Source organism: Anser anser (genome assembly GCF_964211835.1).
Source record: "Anser anser genome assembly, chromosome: 2".
NCBI lineage: Eukaryota > Metazoa > Chordata > Aves > Anseriformes > Anatidae > Anser > Anser anser.
Window position 1 is genome coordinate 108,251,324 of NC_139721.1, and position 18,860 is coordinate 108,270,183.

The 18,860-nt window shown below is 39.5% G+C and overlaps 2 protein-coding genes across 12 annotated transcripts in view; one reads left to right on the top strand and one right to left on the bottom strand.

Moving 5' to 3' along the window:
- The window catches only part of LOC310894376 (nuclear pore complex protein Nup153-like), a 174,376-nt gene that overhangs the window by 146,501 nt on the left and 9,015 nt on the right, over positions 1-18,860 (top strand). For 6 of the 10 annotated variants that reach the window (XM_083824387.1, XM_083824378.1, XM_083824383.1 and 3 more), the window contains 2 exons: positions 17,384-17,578; positions 18,093-18,441. The gene's annotated coding sequence lies outside the window, so the exon portion shown is untranslated. Of the gene's footprint in view, positions 1-6,747; positions 6,801-9,484; positions 9,612-11,235; positions 11,602-17,383; positions 17,579-18,092; positions 18,442-18,860 lie in introns of those variants that run through there. The other 4 variants (XM_083824391.1, XM_083824389.1, XM_083824393.1 and 1 more) reach the window with 3 other exon arrangements.
- Positions 1,802-6,230, bottom strand: LOC310894400 (tRNA selenocysteine 1-associated protein 1-like). 2 transcript variants are annotated; one of them, XM_083824458.1, is made up of 4 exons: positions 5,962-6,230; positions 3,582-3,777; positions 3,010-3,055; positions 1,802-2,191 (listed from the first exon to the last, which is right to left on the bottom strand). In XM_083824458.1, exons 1-4 carry the CDS (start codon positions 6,120-6,122, stop codon positions 2,055-2,057), a joined length of 540 nt encoding a protein of 179 aa, XP_083680584.1. In that variant the 5' UTR covers positions 6,123-6,230; the 3' UTR covers positions 1,802-2,054. The 2 variants fall into 2 exon arrangements, with proteins under 2 accessions (XP_083680584.1, XP_083680585.1); XM_083824459.1 differs by lacking the exon at positions 5,962-6,230 and adding an exon at positions 3,959-5,305.

Sequence of the window (18,860 nt, forward strand, 5' to 3'; positions counted from 1 at the left end):
TGCTGCTCACGTTGAAGAAAATAGATAAAAAAATCCTGTGCAGTTTGCACTTCTGAGCTCAAGTACCACAGCTATGCACTACAATTGAAGTGGCATCAAACCTTGTAAGGTTTTGAAGCTTCAGCACTGCCATCCAAATTCAAGGAGGCTGCATCTATTATCTTGAATTTGCCCCAGCTCAGTCCCCTGAAACAATTCCATAGACACGTACAAGCAACCCTTTTCCCACCCAGATTCTTTGCTTCATCTATTCCACCTCTACCTTGTGTCATATTCTTATTAATCTGCCCCTCAAAAGACTCCCTGGCTCACACAAAGAAGCAACCCAACAAATCCCTGTTCCCAGCCACGTTGCTTTCATGCTTTGGGAAGAGTTAACTGCAACAGCTCTAACTGTGATGCCACCTCACCCCCTCCACCTATGTGAGGTTCTTTGCCTTCTGTCTCCTCCTACGTGTACACCTGCACTAGAACCAGGAAGAATGTGCTTCCTACAATACTCCAAGAGCCTCTTCTGTTTCAGGATGTCATCATTTCAATTCAGGACTGAAAGTATTCCTAGCAAAAACCCAACAGCTAATAGCTAACAGAAGCAGTTGCTGGTGATCAGCTACAAGTAACCTGGAAGTACTGAGGAGTCACAAAAGAGAATTTGCATTACATTTAAGAACAGCATGCAGCTTAGGACCACTGCTTTCACTGACTACACTAAGCCATAAAAAAGAATTGGATTCTTACCTGCCATCACAGCAATTATGGTTTATGTTGCCCCCAAAACACACACGGCAGTACCAGAACTGTGTCAACTAGCTTTAACAGCTTCCCCAGCTATTAAGTACAGTAATTTCTGCTTCCTTTTTTTTCTTGGAGGAATATTCTTTTGTTTCCAGCCTCACTTACTTATTATACACACTGTTAATTAGCAACTATTTCTCCATACTCATAGGGTTATGGAGTCCCTATGACTGGAAAAGACTCTGTACCCTTCAAGATAAGAACAGCATAAAGGCAGCAACTCGCAAGACTGCTCTAGCTTAAAGCAAAGCTTTCCTCATTGCTCTCATCTCCTTTGACTTGAGTGCTGTCATCCTTCTACCAGAGCTTTAAAAACTTCATTACCACGAATGAAGGAAGACCAGAGCAATCAGAGAGGGTAGCAGAGGGTATAACTTAAGGAGCTGTTACTAGGATTTTTTTGTTGTTCCTGGTGGACTATTTTTCTCCTTGCCAGCAAGGAGGGAAAACCAGCAAGTTGTTTTCTCCAAGATTTTTTTTTTTTAGGTTTAAGAACACGGATTATGTTGTAGCAATTTCTTCGCTGTAAAGCGTCAGCTGAGAAGTCTAACAGTAAGAAGGGCAAGGGAAAACTGAATGCTGATGCAGAGAGTGCCAGCAGACATCATCCTCATTCCACGGGATGTTTGTAGCTATGGCAGTTGAAGTCTACACTTCCATATGCTTAACATACCCTATTTATAAGCCGATTTTAGCTGACCTAGCATGTATCAGTAGTACAGTTAGAGCCAGCAGCCTGCAGGAAAAAGTGGGCACAGGTGTTTCCATAGCAAGGCCTGTGAGTGTCTCCCATACATACTTCCAGTCTAAGCAAGCACATGAAAGGCTTGGCTTGTCGCTTACCTAAGGAACCAGGAAAACAAGGGAAAGCTAGATTTTGCTTGTGTCCTAATGCCCATATAAAAATAAAGACAGATGAAATACCCTTACTACCTTGTTAAATTCCATAAGCCGGAAGAGAACGTGCTGCACACAGGTACAAGTAAAATCCCTTGCTGGCAGGTTTGCAGAAACAAATTTTTTATTTACACAGGCAAGTCTATCTTTAGACCCCATTTACCTCTTTACATTTCTCGAATATTTACATGACTTCATGATGCTCCAAGAAGAGAGTGATGAACAAAAAGATTACAGAAACTGTCAAAAGCATAGCAAAAAAACCCAACCTATCATTGTGCTTTAAAACTTATGAGCTAGAATAATGTAGAAGAAATGTAGTTTTAGCACTTTGGTCCTAACGGTCATGCTCTAGAAGACACTTAAATAGCAGAGGGGATTTCAGAAGTGACCGTATCCAGAGGTTGCCAGTGACAATTCATGAGTGAATCGTAGAGTTCTTCGCTTGTCTCCGTGAATTGTCTGTTCATTTCATCAACATCCAAGTAGAGCTGTGGATCTGAAAATAAAAGCCTGGTAAGTCCAAGTATCAAATCTGAGGCATGCGCACAAAAAAACTTCACGTGAAATGGCTAATAAAATGTATTTTAAGCTAAGTGTAATAAGCTATTAGATCTACTAATTTTAGTGAGGTATTTAGTCCTCTAAAATTTTGAGCCTCACAACTCCAACTTTTGGGAATTTGTATATTAGAAGGCTGGGACTAGAACTGTCTTTCAAGATAAAGACAAAGACAATGTTTAAGATAGTAAAGATAACGTTTAAGGATAATCAGCCATGAAACCCTCCCAAGAGTCATTTAATTCACTTCTACGGCAATACACGTTACATAGGATAGTTTCTAAACACTAACACAAAATGCCTCCACGTGAGGAACTTTGCAAACCTTCCAGGACACAAATATGTTTTGTACCGTATTTGTAAGTGCAAGCTGAATCCTCCTTTTGGAATCTGCAACATAAGCTTTTACCTCAGGGTGGAGAACAAAGCTTTTGCATATTACTGAGTTTCTAATATAAAATCTGTTTAGCGGAACCAATACAAAGAACAAAATTCTGTCTTAGACCATTTTCAAATGGGAATGAAGGCACAGGTACAAGAAACCTGCTGCGAAGCATTGACAGTGTCCCGTTTTACTTGATGCGGTCAGTGTATGCTGTATCAGCTTTAAAACCCCAGCTGATTGCAGATCAACCCCACAGAGGTTTGACCTCAGCTGAATTTTCAAGATGTTCTTCATCCAGTAGAGGTTGGCTTGTATTGTTAAAAGGCACAAGGATGGCTAAACTCAAGTGACAATGATAGAACCCTTATTACCGTCAGTAATTAGGTCATCACCGATTGCAGTCATAACTGAAGATTCCTGAAAGACAGAAAAGGCTAAGTTTAATCATAACTCATTTCAGAAAGCATCACAGATTCAAAGTGCTGCAGTCTCAATCCATTCCTTCTTCCTACAACTACAAGGATAGATGGCATTTTATCTATTTATTTTTAGAAGAAAGCCAATATTACAGTACAGGTTGGAAGGGACTTCCGGAGGTCACAACTAATAAATTGACCACGATAAGACCACTTAAAACAACTGTTTAATTTGCTTTAAGCAAAGCAAATCAGAAGAACAGGAACAGAAGAAGCGTACGCAATTATGCTGTCAAAACCATTCTTTGGTATGCGTGAACAAATAATGGTGTATAAATCACTAATTCTATGGATTTACTATTTAAGCACTTAAATACAAACACCTCTGAATGGAATCTGCTCTTTTAACTTCACACTAAGCAGAAAGCATGTTTTCAACTTCGGATTCTTTTTGCTGATTCACACAAATCTGTACAACATATTATCTGTGAAATATTTTCTTTACAGCAAGCGTGCAGTATCTTTACCTCAAAAACAGCTGGAGCCATTAAAGAATCTCCTAAAGAGCAGTCTCCAACAGCTTGCATGCTGTCACAGGGAGCATAGGAGCTGTAGTTGTAGTCAGCGTAAGCATCGTAACTCCTCCGCGAGTGGTAGTTCTGGTAATCTTGGCAATAATCATTATAGTTGTATGACTGGTACCGCTGCAATTCTGCTTTCAGTCTGAAACATGAGAAGTTGCATACAGTCAGAGAACAAGAGACTGTAAACCCAGTTCTGAACTTAAACAATTTGTCAGCTTACATACTTCAAAGCTTAAAAGGAAGCTTTCCTAAACAGTCACCTAAGTGACAGCTTAAGTCACAGCTCAAAACCTCATTTCTATAGAAGCAAGCATCCTCACCTTTGCCAATACCAGAAGGAATTGTTCTCATGGATTAACTCCAGAGCCTTGACATGGTTACCTGTACACATCAAGTATTTTTAGCGTTGGCATAAGCAAGCTGCTGCTAAGTCTCTGTGCTTTGCTAAAGATTGATTTAAGACCAGAGACATTTATCAAGCACAGCTGCTTTAAAGATGCAGTCTTAACCCTTCTATCTTTTGTTTGGTTAATTACTAGATCTTATTTCCAGAAAGAAGTGAATGGAGTCAGATTATCCATTTCAAAGAAGCATCTGACGCTGCCTGTCAGTTTGCCATGTCTACCTCCACCTGCTCAGTTTTTTTGTTTGTTTAAAGTCCATTAAACATTCAACAGCTGCCAACTATACCGCTCAGGTGAAGTCAGTCTTGCTTAACAACACAATCGCGATTCTCCAGCATGACGCCTTATTATTAGTGGGAGAATTACAAAATACACTGGTTCTTAAGAAGAAAGGGCCAGCTGATTAGCTTTCACTACTTTCCCTTTCAAGATTTTCTCAGGGGCAGCTTCAGACTAATGACAAGAACCAAGACAAGTGCTATCTGTACTAAAACTGAGGTACACTGCATAAAGAACATTCAGATAACCCAGCTGCATATTCAAAAAAATCCGCTGTTTAGACTTGTCTTCACTGATTCTGTACAGGCAGACCTCCTGTGTTTGCAGTGCCCAGTTTCTCTGACTTGAATTGGGGATGCAGAGAAGTGAGTTCTATGCTTTTGGGGAAGAATACAAGCTGAAGGCATTCTGAAATAGCTTCCAAACTCAGCAAACATGAAGGACAAACTAATCCAATGGCTGGGTATTTCAATGCTAAGAGAGCACGGTACTCAGCCATTCAGAAACGTATTACTGATGTGTATTTTAATACCTACATTTGTTTCAATACTGCAAAGCTACACAAGTTCTAATAAAGAGGTAATCCATTGTCTTGTTACTGTAGTAAACAAACAGAAGATACATCATCTTAGGTCTTCTGCTTCCAACTGCACTCTTCCTACATACAGTTGTGTAGGGAAGGAAAATCTGAAAATACTGTTGACATTCTTCTGGATAGCCGAAGCAAGAAAACATGTTTGTGGCTTATTCTTGTTTTCAAAATAAAACGATATTAATTTAATCAAAAAATTTTGGCAAAGAAGTTTGGACAGTGCTCTCTTGGAGAAGAGCATTTCCATTCTAAAGCAGAAGGAGGCAACATTTGCAGAATTATGCTAGGTAAACAGAAACAGAAGTGTCATTTTTTACTATTTAACAGAACACACAAGCTAACCTCATGAACATACTGAAATTGTTTATATGAAGTCCTGTTTTGTCAGTATCCTGAATCAAAGTTCATCAAATTTGGTATCAATTCTTTAACCGTTCAGAGACCTGAATTGCCTTAAATAAGTGATAGAACTGAGCCGGTAGAGTAAGAAACCCTCTCAGGAAGTGCTAAGCTTTAAACTCCCCATTGCCCTAAGCTCATGAAAAGCAAAGAATAGCATTCTAAACCTGTTCTAGTAATAACGCCTTTGGCTTTCCCCCTGCGTTCCCATTTTTCCCCCCCACTTCTTTCCTGTCAACCCACTGTAAAACTAGTTATGTGCTTCTCTCAAACTAGAGGGAAAGCTCTAAGAACAAGAACTCCCTAGCATATAAAACCACTTGTTGTCCCTTCTACCTTATGCAGGCCCAAACCTGAAAATATTTACCAATGCATTCAGCTTTGCTACTGTTGAGAAACAAGGCTGGTTACAATGGCAGCTAAGCCCAAGTTGCGCTGTCTGGCTAGACTTAACAGTTGGATTCCCCCAGCCATCCTGAAGCAGGTTGATGAATCCAGGGAGTCAAAACATAGGACTTCTGCATTTCTGGTTTTGTAGACTGCATCCTGTGTGCAGCCACTACAGCAAGGGCCACAGACTTTCCAAAGGCAGAGCTACAAGAATCTGATTATTTAGAATAACTGTATCAATGCACAACTCCTTGGTTACCTTTTAGAAATTCCTATGCTCAGCCGGATTCCTTTTCCCCCCAGACCTGGTGCGTTCTGGCAGTCTTGCAGTGCCCTCATCTGATCACCTTGCTCACCAAATCTGACATAGGCATACCCTCTACTATTTTCAAAAGGGAGAAAACCAATTCTAGTATGCATAACAGTTACAAAGCTAACGAATTCAGTTTCTGTCTTCTACAAAAAACAGAAGATAGCAGCTACTATAGCTTCTATTACTTAAGCAACCTCTCTGGCATGTGCACGTGCACAGAAAAGGCTTTCACCAAATTAAAACACTTGGGCCAGAAGCAAAAAGCTTTGCAGCAACTTTGTAGCAGCAACTGCTTAGTTTTTTGTGGGGGTAGAGTTTTTTTTTTTTTCTTGTTTGTTGATAAATGATAGAAAACAGAAAAGTATGTCCCTTTTACGGGGTTGGTAAACACAAGTTTTGATGAAAGCTCTCCCCCCCACACACACAATTTTTGTCATTTTGTTTAAAGTAATTACTTTCTTTGTTAGAGGATTTGACAAATTTGATTTAGTGTTCTATCAGTTTGTCCTCAATGCTGAGTGAAGCAGTGATGCCTACTTTAGCCTCAAAATTTAACTGAACTGTACCCACAATGCTGAATTAGGGAACAACGTTAAGTAGGTGAGGTGTATTCAGTGCTATGAAATTAAATATAAATAAATAAAAACCACAAAAAACCACATTAAGTGGTTGTTGGTACTTTGTGTATTCTGTACATATTCAGCTAACCCTTGAACTAAACTTAACTTGCAGGGGATGAGAGAGAAGACTTTGCCTGCAGAACAGCGAGCAGAACCATCTGAAAGGTATGACATCTATTAATTTAAAACTTACTTGAAGGAAGAAAGAAATCTCCTTTTTCAGTACGGTCTGCACCTGAAAGGTGGTGACAGTTCTCAGTAAAAGGAATGGGAAATCCAATGAAAATTTTGTATTTTGAGGCAGCTGCAAAGTCTGGATTGTGTTTGAAGATCAATATAACTTTGAGAAAATTGTTGTTTTTATGAAAGGAAGGAAGATGAGCAAGAATAAAAGTACTGATACACCACTTTTTATCCCAAGTTTATCTTCTGAGTAGGATATGAAGATGGGAAACCAGGCACGTTATAATGCTGTATCCACAGAAAGGATCTTTGCTATTGGAGGCCTAATTTTTTCCTTCTACAGGAAATATGGCTCATTTTGTAGTTTAACTAAATCTGTAGTGTTACAAATTTTGCTTTGACAGATATTTCATGGTTTATAACTCAGTTTACTTATAACAAAATAATTTGTCCCTCCTAATGTTCCCTAGGGGAAAAGCTATTAGTTTTAGCTATTTAATTGCTTGCAGTTTGAAAGCTCTGTCCTAATGGGATGATTCTTTCTGAAGCATTCTTTAGAAGGTGAAGTAGGGGAAGTGAGTTACAGTTCAGGAGGATGTTTATTGATGTGTTTTTTTCTTTATTTTTTAAGCAAAAACATGGAGGAAGATTTATGATTTATTATTCTTTTTTTTAATATTCCTTTCATGATGAAGTTAATTGTCTGCTTTGAGTTCACATGAAGACCATGTGTTCTTTAGAATCATTTGAGGCCAAATGCTAACTCATCTCTAAAATAAAAAAAATCCAGCAGAATTAATTGAATTTCTTCTTGAGGAGACTGCTTTGTGTTATACTGCTTTCTTGGTTTAGGTCAAATGAGTTATCCTCCAGATAATATTGATGGCTTTTCCTTCTGGGCAAATGGTGTTTTGGGTAATAATGCTTGAGTTAAGGGACTTTGCACTCGGTTTTTAGGGGGTTGCTCTTTTCAAAGAACAGTAGCAGGGAATTTTGTTGACTCTATGCTCATCTGCCAAGCAATTCTTATGTGACCATGGGCATTCTTTGGCTTGCAGAAAGAACTCAACACTTTGTTTTGGCATCTAAAAGTTGGACTTCACAACAACCACCTTTTTAGGGGTGGAAGCGACTGGCTTTAAGGTTCTGGTACAGGTGCAATCAGGTGCTGGGTTTTAATTATGTTTTTTTCAAACTGTTCTAAATTGTCTCTGTTAGAACTCCTTTCTACTTCTCCATTTAGGAAGGAGATACAGCAAAGTCATACTGCTTTTGATTTCGTTCACAAAGTTTATTGCAGTGCCCTACCTTTTGTTTGTAGAGTAGGTAGTGGTGGTAGTGTTTTTTGTGATGCTGGTCTCTGTTGGGTGCCATGTTCTGGAGCAGGAGCACCACACTGATCTGCTGGCAAGAGTCCCTTTGGACAGTTGAGTTGGAATACTCAGTAAATCTTTGGCCCACCAATGCTATATATCTATGCGTGTGTGTGTATATATATATATATTTTATATCCTGAGTCCAATTGTAGATTAGACTTGCTTGAAGGCTGACAACTGTCTTTGCCCCCTTGAAGCTCACAGGTGTTAACAGAAAGAGGAATATGGGCTGTTATGGGCAAGCGATAGTTGTCTGAATGAAGATCTATTTTGATGTAAGACTTTTTTCAGAATTCTAATGGATTGACAGTTCGGATTAGAGAAAAGTCTGAGCATATGCCTTAGGGATCTGTCTTCCTCTATGCAGTTACAGTGCTAAGCAGGCTGTTGTCAAGTATTTGACAAGTTTAGACCAGTTCTCCTCCTCAGTATTGTGGGAGTTTGACCTGGTGTCTTCCAGTGCGATCTAATGCACTTTTGTACTGACTGACTGATTGGCTGCAAGATAAGCTTTGATGTCACAGTTTTTCCAGGCATACTTCATTTTCTTGCCATAGTACTTTTGTTAGAGTTATTCCCTATTCCACTTCTGGTTTGGGTTATTTTTTCCCCATTTCCTCTTGGATTAGGATATCTTTCTGGTTATGAGCTAGGCTTTTTTAAGTACCAGAAAAATGCCTTTGTATGCCTTACAAAAGGGATCTGTATTCATGTCTGAAAAGACTTCTGGAATGTTGGCATACCCAAACACCTCTGCTGTTCCTGCTGATGGCCACATGAAAGCCAGAGCTGCTTCTGAAGCTTAGGCCATATTACCTTGCCACACAAGTCTGAGGCGTCCCTATTCTATCAGAGCTGTTGGCAGTGTTTCCCATGTGTATGTGTGCATATGTGCACTCTTTCTGTATTTTTGTGAGCTGTTCTTTTATATCCCTGCAAAAGATACACGTGCATCGCAGAATCAGAGAACCAGTCCTATTTAAAGGAAGAACTGGAAAATAACAATCTAAATCAGCTCTTCTATTTCAGGTCTTCTGGCTTAGTCATTGTTCCCATGTGAACGGTGCACTTATGTATGTCCTTTTCATTGCTGCTGTTAATAAAGTTTTTCCTATTTAGAACATCAAGTATTTACCAGCGTTTAGCAACTTGTGAGACAGCTTTAGTTTTTTTCTGATCAGCAGGTTTCAATTCTAGGACTAATAACAGCTCTAATATCTTGAAAAAAAAATTTGGCTGGTAATATTTTTTTCTCTTTTTTCCCCCAACTTCTGTACTGTCGTGTGCTAGCAATGTGACCAGCTACAAATTCAGTACTGCTGCGTCCAATGGTCTGTCTTCAGGAGTGAGTAGCGGAGGCGGCAAAATGAGAAGGGAAAGAGGAATACACTATTTATCAAGAGCTGTACAAGAACAGGTAAGTGACTCTTAAATTAATTGCTGTCACTGAGCTTACTGAAGTAACTAGCTAAGTGTGTCAGTTTTATTGCATCATAGTAAATTATAACAATACCGCTTTATTTTTGCATTGTTTTTGTTTTCTTGTGGGTTTCAGAGCAGGCTCCAATTGATTTCCTGTGTTTGAATACCTGAACTTTGCTTATGTAATTTTGAAATTTTTAATTCTCTTACCTTCTCTTCAGATTCTTCAAACTATAACATTTCTCGTTAGCAATTGAATGAATGAGTCCTAAGAAGAGAAGTTTTGGTGAAGGTTTGTATAGTTTTTCTACAGGAATGATACTTGAAATGAGTGCCAAGTATAAAAAGAAAAAAAAAGCTTAATTTTTGGTTTCATATTTAAGTCATACAGAAAGATACAGGCCAAGAGTGTGAAAAAGAGTAGTAGAAGAGAGCATTCTGCATGTCTGCTAACGATGACTCAGTTTTTGATACTCACCAAACTCATTGTGAGAGAGTTTTTTTCTCATTTTAATAGGAAAAATCTATTCCATAAAACTATGACCATGAATATTCAGATTATTTTTTCTTTTATTGGATGTTATATAAGCTGCCTGTAAGTTAATTTAAGTATTTACGTTAACATTAAGTATTTAATTAATATGAAGTTAATATTAAGTATTTAAGTTAATTTAAGTTTCAAATCATTAAATGGGACTTCTGGATGATGCAATATAAAGAAATCGTAAACACTGTTGTTTATTCCTGTAACGCAAATAAAATAATGGTCCAAATATCAAAAGTTCCATAAACTTTTCAAATCAAAACTGTGAAACAGATGTAAGCTACAGGATGCACTGAATATCAGTAGTACCAACTTACATCCCTGCCTAGTCATTTCTAAGCAGATCATGATAGTACTGTACAAATTTTGGTCAGATTTCCTATGCCATTTAAAACATAACTCATCCAATCTTAGTAATTGAATAAAGTAAGTGGCAGGGATGAAAATTGAAGTTGTTAAGAGGCTGTTTTCTGATTTTTATATTTGCATCCTGATACATGGTATAGACTGTATTTACCAGAACACAATCTTCAGTGCTGCTAGTCTGACTTTCTTTGGTGCTTTTTGTGTTTAGTTTGGTTGTTGAACCTACCTGCTTCTTTAAACATTACCTTTTTCCACGTTCACTGCTGTAATGACTTTAGAAACTTTGGCAGCTATCCTGCCTAATTTTGCAAGAGGAACACTTTCTCACTTGTCTTGAGAGTGTACTCTTAATTGAAGCCATGCGAGGGTAGTTAGAAAGGATGATGCTTCTCCAGAGCTTTGATGACTAAAGTATAGAAAAGAAAGAAAAAAAATGTGATCTGTGCGTCTCTGTTCTGCACAGGTTTTGAGTTAACTTTCAGTGTTCTTGCTGTACAGTTGTTGAATAGAGTATAATGTGGAAGCAGGCCTGCCATAAATTAAAATGACGTGGTAGACAGAGGTGGGGAGATCGGGATTTCTTCTGGAAACTTGCTTTCTCTTAATTTGTATGGATTTTTGTTCTATTTAATTTTGTTAATAAATTGGGTGCGATGGGGTGAGAAAGTAGTATGTCTTGTATAAGAAAAATTAAAATTTGCAACTTTAGGAAGTGGAGGAACCAGTGCTACCGAACATACCCCTACCCATCAGTGCTGCATCGCTGCCTCAGTTCAATTCTAGTTTCGTTGGTAGTAGCGCTGTCTCAGCGTCACCGAGCGCTGTTTCAACAGCAGCAATGAGCACGGCAACTCCAGCAGCTGCGACGGGCATGGCAAATCCATCAGAGGTGGAGGGCATGACAGATCCATCAGAGGTGGAGGGCATGACAGATCCATCGGAGGTGGAGGACTTGACAGATCTATCAGAGGAGGAGGTGGAGGACATGATATATACAACGGCGACGTCGGGCATAACGTGTTCAACAGTGCCCTCAGGCTTGACATATCCAATAATGGCGGCGGGCATGCCATATCTGCTGATGACAAAGGACATATCAAGGTCAACAGCGGCAACGACAAGCGTGGCAAATTCAACGGAGGCGGCAGGCATGGCAGATGCAGCAGCGACGGCGGCGGGCAAGGTAAATCTTTATGCTATAAATAATGTTTACAATGAGTATACTGCTTTATTGCGAGTTGACTTTTTCTGTGGTGCTCATGAAACTAACAAATATTAGTTTCTACGCAGCTGAATGAATTGGGGTTGTATGCCAGTTTGGGGAAAAAGGCATAAATGTTTTGATTCTGCTTCTCTCAGTCTTAGAGCCTGCCAACTCCCATTTAACGTGATTGTATAACTGCTTCAAATAATGTGGAAGTCTGCGGGGGAAGGGGGGTGTGGACTTTATGCCAAGTTATTTATAGTGGTTTGGGCAGGGGTAGAGTTAATTTTCTTCGTAGTAGATGATGCTATGTTGCAGATTTGTGAGCAAAACAGTGTTGGTAAGGCACTGGTGTTTTAGCTGTTGCTGAGCAGTGCTTACACAGTGACAAGTCCTTTTCTGTTTCTCACGCTGCCCTGCCAGCGAGGAGGTCGGGGATGCACAAGAGGCTGGGAGGGCACTCAGCCAGGACAGCGGAGCCCAGAGGACCGAAGGGATATTCCACACCATTTAGCATCGTGCTCAGCAATAAATGCTGGGGGAAAGAAGGGGAAGGAGTGGGGAGTATGTACAGGGTTATGGCATTTGTCTTTCCAGGTAGCCATTACATGCGATGAGTCATTAATGCTACCTCAAATTTAACAACTTTACTTCTTTACTTCCGGTTCTTTTCCCTGTTCCACTTGGAGGGAGTGAGCGAGTGGCAGTGTGGTGCTTAGTTGCCTGCAATGGTTAAACCACAACTTTATTTAAGTTATTAAATTAGAGGTAACGTGGTCATATAAGCCTCACATAGAATGAGCCTAGGGTGCAATAATTGGCATATTATTGCAATAAAATAAACATTAATCTGTTCCAGAGTACTTGAAATATTTTTTGTACGGTTTGAAGTAGACAGCTGCTTTAACATGTTGAGGTGTTTGCTGAAGTTCTTGGAGTATCATTGGGCTGAGTTTGCCGTTCTTCAGCTTCCTGGCTTGCTTTTCCGTGCATTTAGACCTAAGTAGCATCTCCAGCTTTTCCTCTCAGTTTCTGGAATTTGGTTTTGAAGATATTGTCCTATACCCACTTGGAAACTTCCCTGTGTTTTATTATTACTTTTATCTGCAAAATAACTCAAACATCAGGTTTTTCGACGTCACTGCGGGACTTCTCTTGGGTAGTGAATTCAGGTAGTTGTTGCTCTTAAATATAAACCTTTAATTCTTTTGAAAATACAGATACAACCAACAAGTACTGTTAGCAGTCCTGAGTTCGCATTTTCATCTCCAGTTGTGAAATCTACTGAGGCAGAAGTGCTACCTACGTCTTCTGTAAGTAAAATAATAAAGGAGCTTGACTTTTTTTCTTAGGCATTTAGTAGGCTGTTGCAGAACACTAAAGCAGAATCTGCCTTGATGGAGAAAAGTATGTAGGCTTCTGGCTTATAATTTGTCATTCAGCATGCGTGCTACAAATGTGAAGAGCAGCTTTCAGATTTGGTTTTGTGTGTGCATTCGATTGAAGTTCCTGTGGCTTGAGAATCTGAAAAACCTCTCTTGTTCATAGCAGATTGGGTTTACATTTAGTGTTCCCGTTGTAAAATCGGCAGAACTTTCTGGACCCAGTGGTACTCCAGTGACGCCCTTTCTTACCCTAGGTAACTGAAACTTTAGCACTTCAGATCTGAAGTGCTGATTTTTCTTTTTTTCTTTATTAAATCTTCAATCTGTCCTGTCTGCGCATGCTAGCAATTCCAGGCAGTGTTGGACTTCTGCAGTATTTTTCCAGTGACAGATCTGCTTTTATATTTTTTTTTGTTTTGTTGCTTTTTGTTTTGCTTGTAATCATAAAGCATTGCAAAGTAAGTAGAATTTGTGAAGATTCTTATGTGAGAAGCATGAAAGCTGGAAAATCTTGTTTCTAACAAAAGTGAGTATAATCTGCTCTAACTAGGTCACATTGTGAAAGCTGGTTTTGTTTTCTTTTGTTTCAAAAGACACCACCACCTCAACCAACATCAACACACAGAAAGAGGAGGTCAAAGATTTTGCTGGTGGTCCCTTCACCACTGCCCACGTATTAAAGGAAGGAAGCGTCTTAGACGTTCTAAAAAATCCTGGAGAGATAATGAACTCCTTTTAAAAAGATGCTGCAAAAAATACGCTAGCATTTTTTATTAAAAAAAAACCAACACACGACTTATGGTTAATAGAGTATCTGCTATAAATATGAATGTAGGAGAGCATTACATTAAGCGCTGCGTTTGTTAGGGTGCATCTGCCCCCTTCTATTCTAAGTGGTGTTTGTTGCTGGAAGTAAAACTGCAAGATGAAAAGCAGATGGGTTGCATCTCCTTTACGTGTTAGGATGTAATTGTAAATGAGGTACTAAGAGAATTAGCCAGATAATCGGTGTTTCATTTTAAGTAAATACAATTTGTGGAATTGAAAAGGAAATGTTTGTAAAACTCAACACTCCTGTCCCACCTTCAGCCCAGGTGAAGAAAGAATAGGAAAGAGCTTCAGTTCCAAATACATGGCGAAAGCTGCGAATCTTTGGGCCTTAGCTTACAATGGCTCCTGTGGATTAAAATTTAAACTGCAAACAGAAGTGGAGTGTTTTACGTTAAAAACCCTTTTCTGAATTTTGTTTTTAAGCAATTGCAATTGTTTTCAACAGTTTCATAAAGTGTGTCTGTGGAAAAGATATCTTTTAAGAAAAAGGGCTTTATTGAATTTGATCTTTTCCCAAAAGTCTTCTTCTAACTTACATACTTGTGAAGAAGGCAGCACATTTCTCTACTGGAAAGAGCTAAGTGAGAGAAAATACATTGTGCATTTTGTTTAAGGGAAGACCTCTGAGTGAAGTGACATTCACTTTCTTTATCGGTTTAAAAGAAGCAGAATCTAAATCCACATTGTTCAAAGACTTCATTTTTGACTAAAAAAAACCCAACAAACAAACCACAAAACAACTATGTTCAAGGTAGATTTACAAGCAACTTGAGCTGCTGTTTAAGATGCATTTCCTTTAGTCTTTCTGTATTAGTAGCTTGTCTTTTCTGTTAAAATTGCCACCTTTTAAATAAGGAGTTGTCCTGTGTCCGATGCATTTTGAAAAAGATTATAGAAAATTAGACAGTTGTTCAATTGTCTTGAGTTTGTATTATTTAATTAATATTCAGCATCTGTGGGAAAATACCGTATGGATTGCTGCTCCGAGTACAAACTTCTGTACAGTTACTGGAGTAGATTTGAGTCATCTGCTACGGAAGGAGGAGCTTTAGAAATTTGATTCGATTGGGCATCGCGTCTTAATCAAATTGTATTATTTCCCTTCCACGTTGGACTGTCAGATTTCAGTCAGCTACTGTCTGTTTGTACTTGTATCGACCAGTGAAAATGTTGATTTAAAGCTTGCTTGGAAACAAAGAGTTAAATGAAGCTTTAACGAAATGTTCTGTTGTGACCCAGTGCAGCAGATGAAATTTCATCCGTTTCGATAAGATTTCTGGGGACTTCCTGTTGCGCTCGGTCTGAATGTCTAGTTGTAACCATTGGCACCTGAGTTGAAATTTTTGCCCTCTAGTAAAGTCACTTAGTTACACGTAGTGAGGTGCTGCGCTAACAGGAAGACTTTTTTTTCTTGCTTCCTAGACTTTGGATTGTTGAAAACACGCTCTTCTACGTCTGCACAACCTACAACAAGCACAGTGGTTTATACTAGGCCTGCAATAACAACTTTTTCTGCAGGTAAAGAGACTTCTAAACAAGCATCGTACTGGCAATCTGATACATGTGACCCTTTTCTGCAAAACAAAGACATAAAGGACAAATGTGTAACTTGTCAAGCTACTAAAGCCTCAACAGTTGAGAGTATGAAACAGACAGTAAGTTCAAGTCAATGCGACACCTCAAAGCCAGCAGCGCCCCCAGCAGGGATGCTGGGCTTTGGAGACAAATTCAAAACAGTACCTGGAACGTGGGATTGTGATACATGTCTTGTCCAAAACAAACCAGAAGCTACAAAATGTATAGCATGTGAGACACCAAAACCTGGAACGGGAGTAATGCCTGCTCTGACATGACCAGTGGTCACAGACAGCTCGGTGACAGTGACATCCTCCTCGAGCAGCACTGACACAACAGCCACTCTGGGCTTTGGAGACAAATTTAAGAAGGCGAAAGGCTCTTGGGACTGTGGAATATGCCTTGTACCAAATAAGACGGAAGATAACAAATGTGTAGCCTGTCAGTCTGAGAAACCAGGTATGGTCCTTTTTTTCCTGTTGTTTCCATCCTAGCCTCTGTGAATCTTGTACAGAATAAAAGTACGTTGCATATATGGAATATTTTAAGCAACACGATTCCCAGGTACGGTTGATGGGTTAGCGGCTGTCTGCAGGATTGGTTTACAGGCACTTCAGAGGTCTCAGCCCAGGTTCCAGCCTGTCGCATAAATTGAACTGATTGTGAAATGTATTAGTACGGAGCTGGATCAATGCAGATACCCCCGGCTTTGCAGCTGGTGAGGGAAGATGGCTGAAGTGAGTGACTTAATTTAAAAACAACATAGTGATTTTTCACTGGCGAAAATGAGAACTCCATAGAAAGAGTTAAAAATGACTGCGTTTTTCTCTTTCAAAAAATAAGTAAAAAAAATTACAGAATGTGTCCAAAATGCCTCTACTCACCGTTTGTATGTAATTGAGGGGAGATGTGAAGCCAGATTTCAAGACAGTGTAGTCTTAACTAGTCTTAAGCTAAAGCAGAGAGATGCCTATGAAGGTCAGTGGTAGGCTTCAAGAAAGCGAGTGACCCGCTGGGTAACTTCTTCAGGGCAGTACTGGGTTGTTTCCCATTGTGTGTGACCGTAATTGATTTTGAGCGTGGTTGTATTGTTTTTAAAATACGATTCTAATTCTAACTTTGACTCTAAATGTCATTTAACATGCCATTACATCGAAAAACACCTGTGCAAATATATCGTGGAAGAAACAAATTAAGATGGACTAGACCGGGCTTTTGTATTCATTCTGTGCGGTAAGACTGAAATTTCATGAGGTAAGATAATGGATTTCAGACAGAGTTGATTCTCTTGGACTTCCAACCTCTGAGCGGTCAGTCGGCATCTTTGTCTGAGGCTCTTGCCATTGCAAGGAGGAATTTTGGAAATGAGGGGTTTACTGTGACCATGGTGCAGTGAATTGCACGGTTACGTTGCACTTGTCAGGAGGAAGAGCGATGCAAGTAATACTAGGATAAAAGTTTTCTGCGTGTGCTGTGGAAGGGAAGAGCCATTCTTGTCTTTCCGGTTTTGAATTAGAAGCGTTATCTTCTGCTTCTCTCTTAAAAGGCACCTTTTTTTTAAAAGGCACCTGTCAGGCCTCTTTATGGAGGTTACACTGTCGTCAACAGCAGCAGAAGCTTGTGTGCTGAACAGAGTTGTGTGTTGTTTGGAAGCTTTGAGTTCCACTCTGGTTTTTTTGTTTGTTTCTTTGTTTCTTTGTGGGTTTTTGGTGGCTTTTATTTTTTTCAGGGGCGGGGGGGGGGGGAGTTGCGGAGTAGTTTTGAACATTTCTGTGGGATTTGACAAATCAAATTTAAAAGTTAATGCTCATTTTATAGTTCATGTTCAAACAGGATGGTTAACTGTCTTGTTTGTCTCACAGAGGGTCCAACACCTGTGACCAGTAGCAGTGCATCTGCATTTTCTGCTCCTTCTGGAGAATTTCTGGATTTAGACAAATTCAAGAAGCCTGAAGGAAGCTGGGATTGGGAGACCTGCTTGGTTCAAAACAAAGCAGAGGCCACGAAGTGTGTAGCCTGTGAAAGTGCAAAGCCAAGCACCAAAGCAGAGCTCAAAGGTAATACTTCATGATTAAAACGAGGATGCATATTCTGTGATTTATTTTTTGGTTTGCTCTTATTTTTTTTATTTTCTTACCTGTTAAGCACAATTATTTTTTCCTTTGAGGTGTGGCAAAATTATTCGTTTTTCCTGTAGGAATATTGCCTAGATAACATCTGTTTCCACACTTTTCCCCAAGAATAAGTTTATCCTTTTTAGAGAAAAGCTTTCATTAATGACGTGCTTGTTCTTTACATGCCCTACACGTTGTTCATTTGGAGTTCAGACTAAAAACATGATCTTTCAAAGAAGTTCGTATACTTTTTAAAGCCAGGTGGTGGGCAGAAAACACAGTTGTGAAAAGTTTTATGTAGAGAGGAAGCATGGGGTTTTCTTGTTTGTTTTACTGTTTGGTGGGTTGTTTTTTAAACAGTTTTGACTGGAAAGATCAGGACTAGAATGTAGTTCAAACCTTCACGTACTGCAGATACACCGTGGGTTACGGACTTGACATTCACTTATTTCTGCAGGTTTTGGTACTGCGACTGCGTCCACAAAATGCTGCCTTGCCATCATTTACATTGGGTGTTCACTCAGAGTGTTCAGGTGCAGAGTCTGCAGCTGCCTCACAGTTTATTTTGGGAAGGACAGAAGAGAAGCAGGATTCTGTCACTACTGCTGCTCCGTTAGTGTTTGGAAAGAAAGCTGACACTGAAGAGTCAAAGACACAGCCTAGCTTTTCAGTTGGGAAGTCTGAGCGTACAAAAGAAGAGAGCACAGCAAAACCTATGTTCAACTTCAGTTTCGTTAAACCATCAGAGAAGGAACCTGAGCAAGCAAAGCCAGCTTTTCCATTTGGGGTCCAAACCAGTACTTCAGGTAAACAGTGTATCTTTTGTCTTCACTTGTGCGCTTATGTCCATCAGGTAAGACCTCTGAAACCATACTAGAAAAAATCTGTGGGATTTGATATGTTCATGTACTAGAGCTTTAGAAAAAGTTTAATTCCTATATGCAGCATGTCTTCTGTCCTGGTTATTGATACGTACGCAATTAGTAGCAATCCCTTTTTTGATCTCAACACTAGGTTTAGACAAAAAATTGCGACACCTTAAGGAACCTGTCCTGCATCTCATACAAGCACAGAAGTTGTAGTGTCTCAATGCTAGCAGTACAGTTGGTGGTAAAATCTTTAGTAGGGTGAAATAGAGGCCTCACACTTTTCAGAGAAAAAAAGAGATGAGAGAGAGTATCTTATTCCCACGTACTTGCAACTATGCTGCAGAGTGTACTGCTGT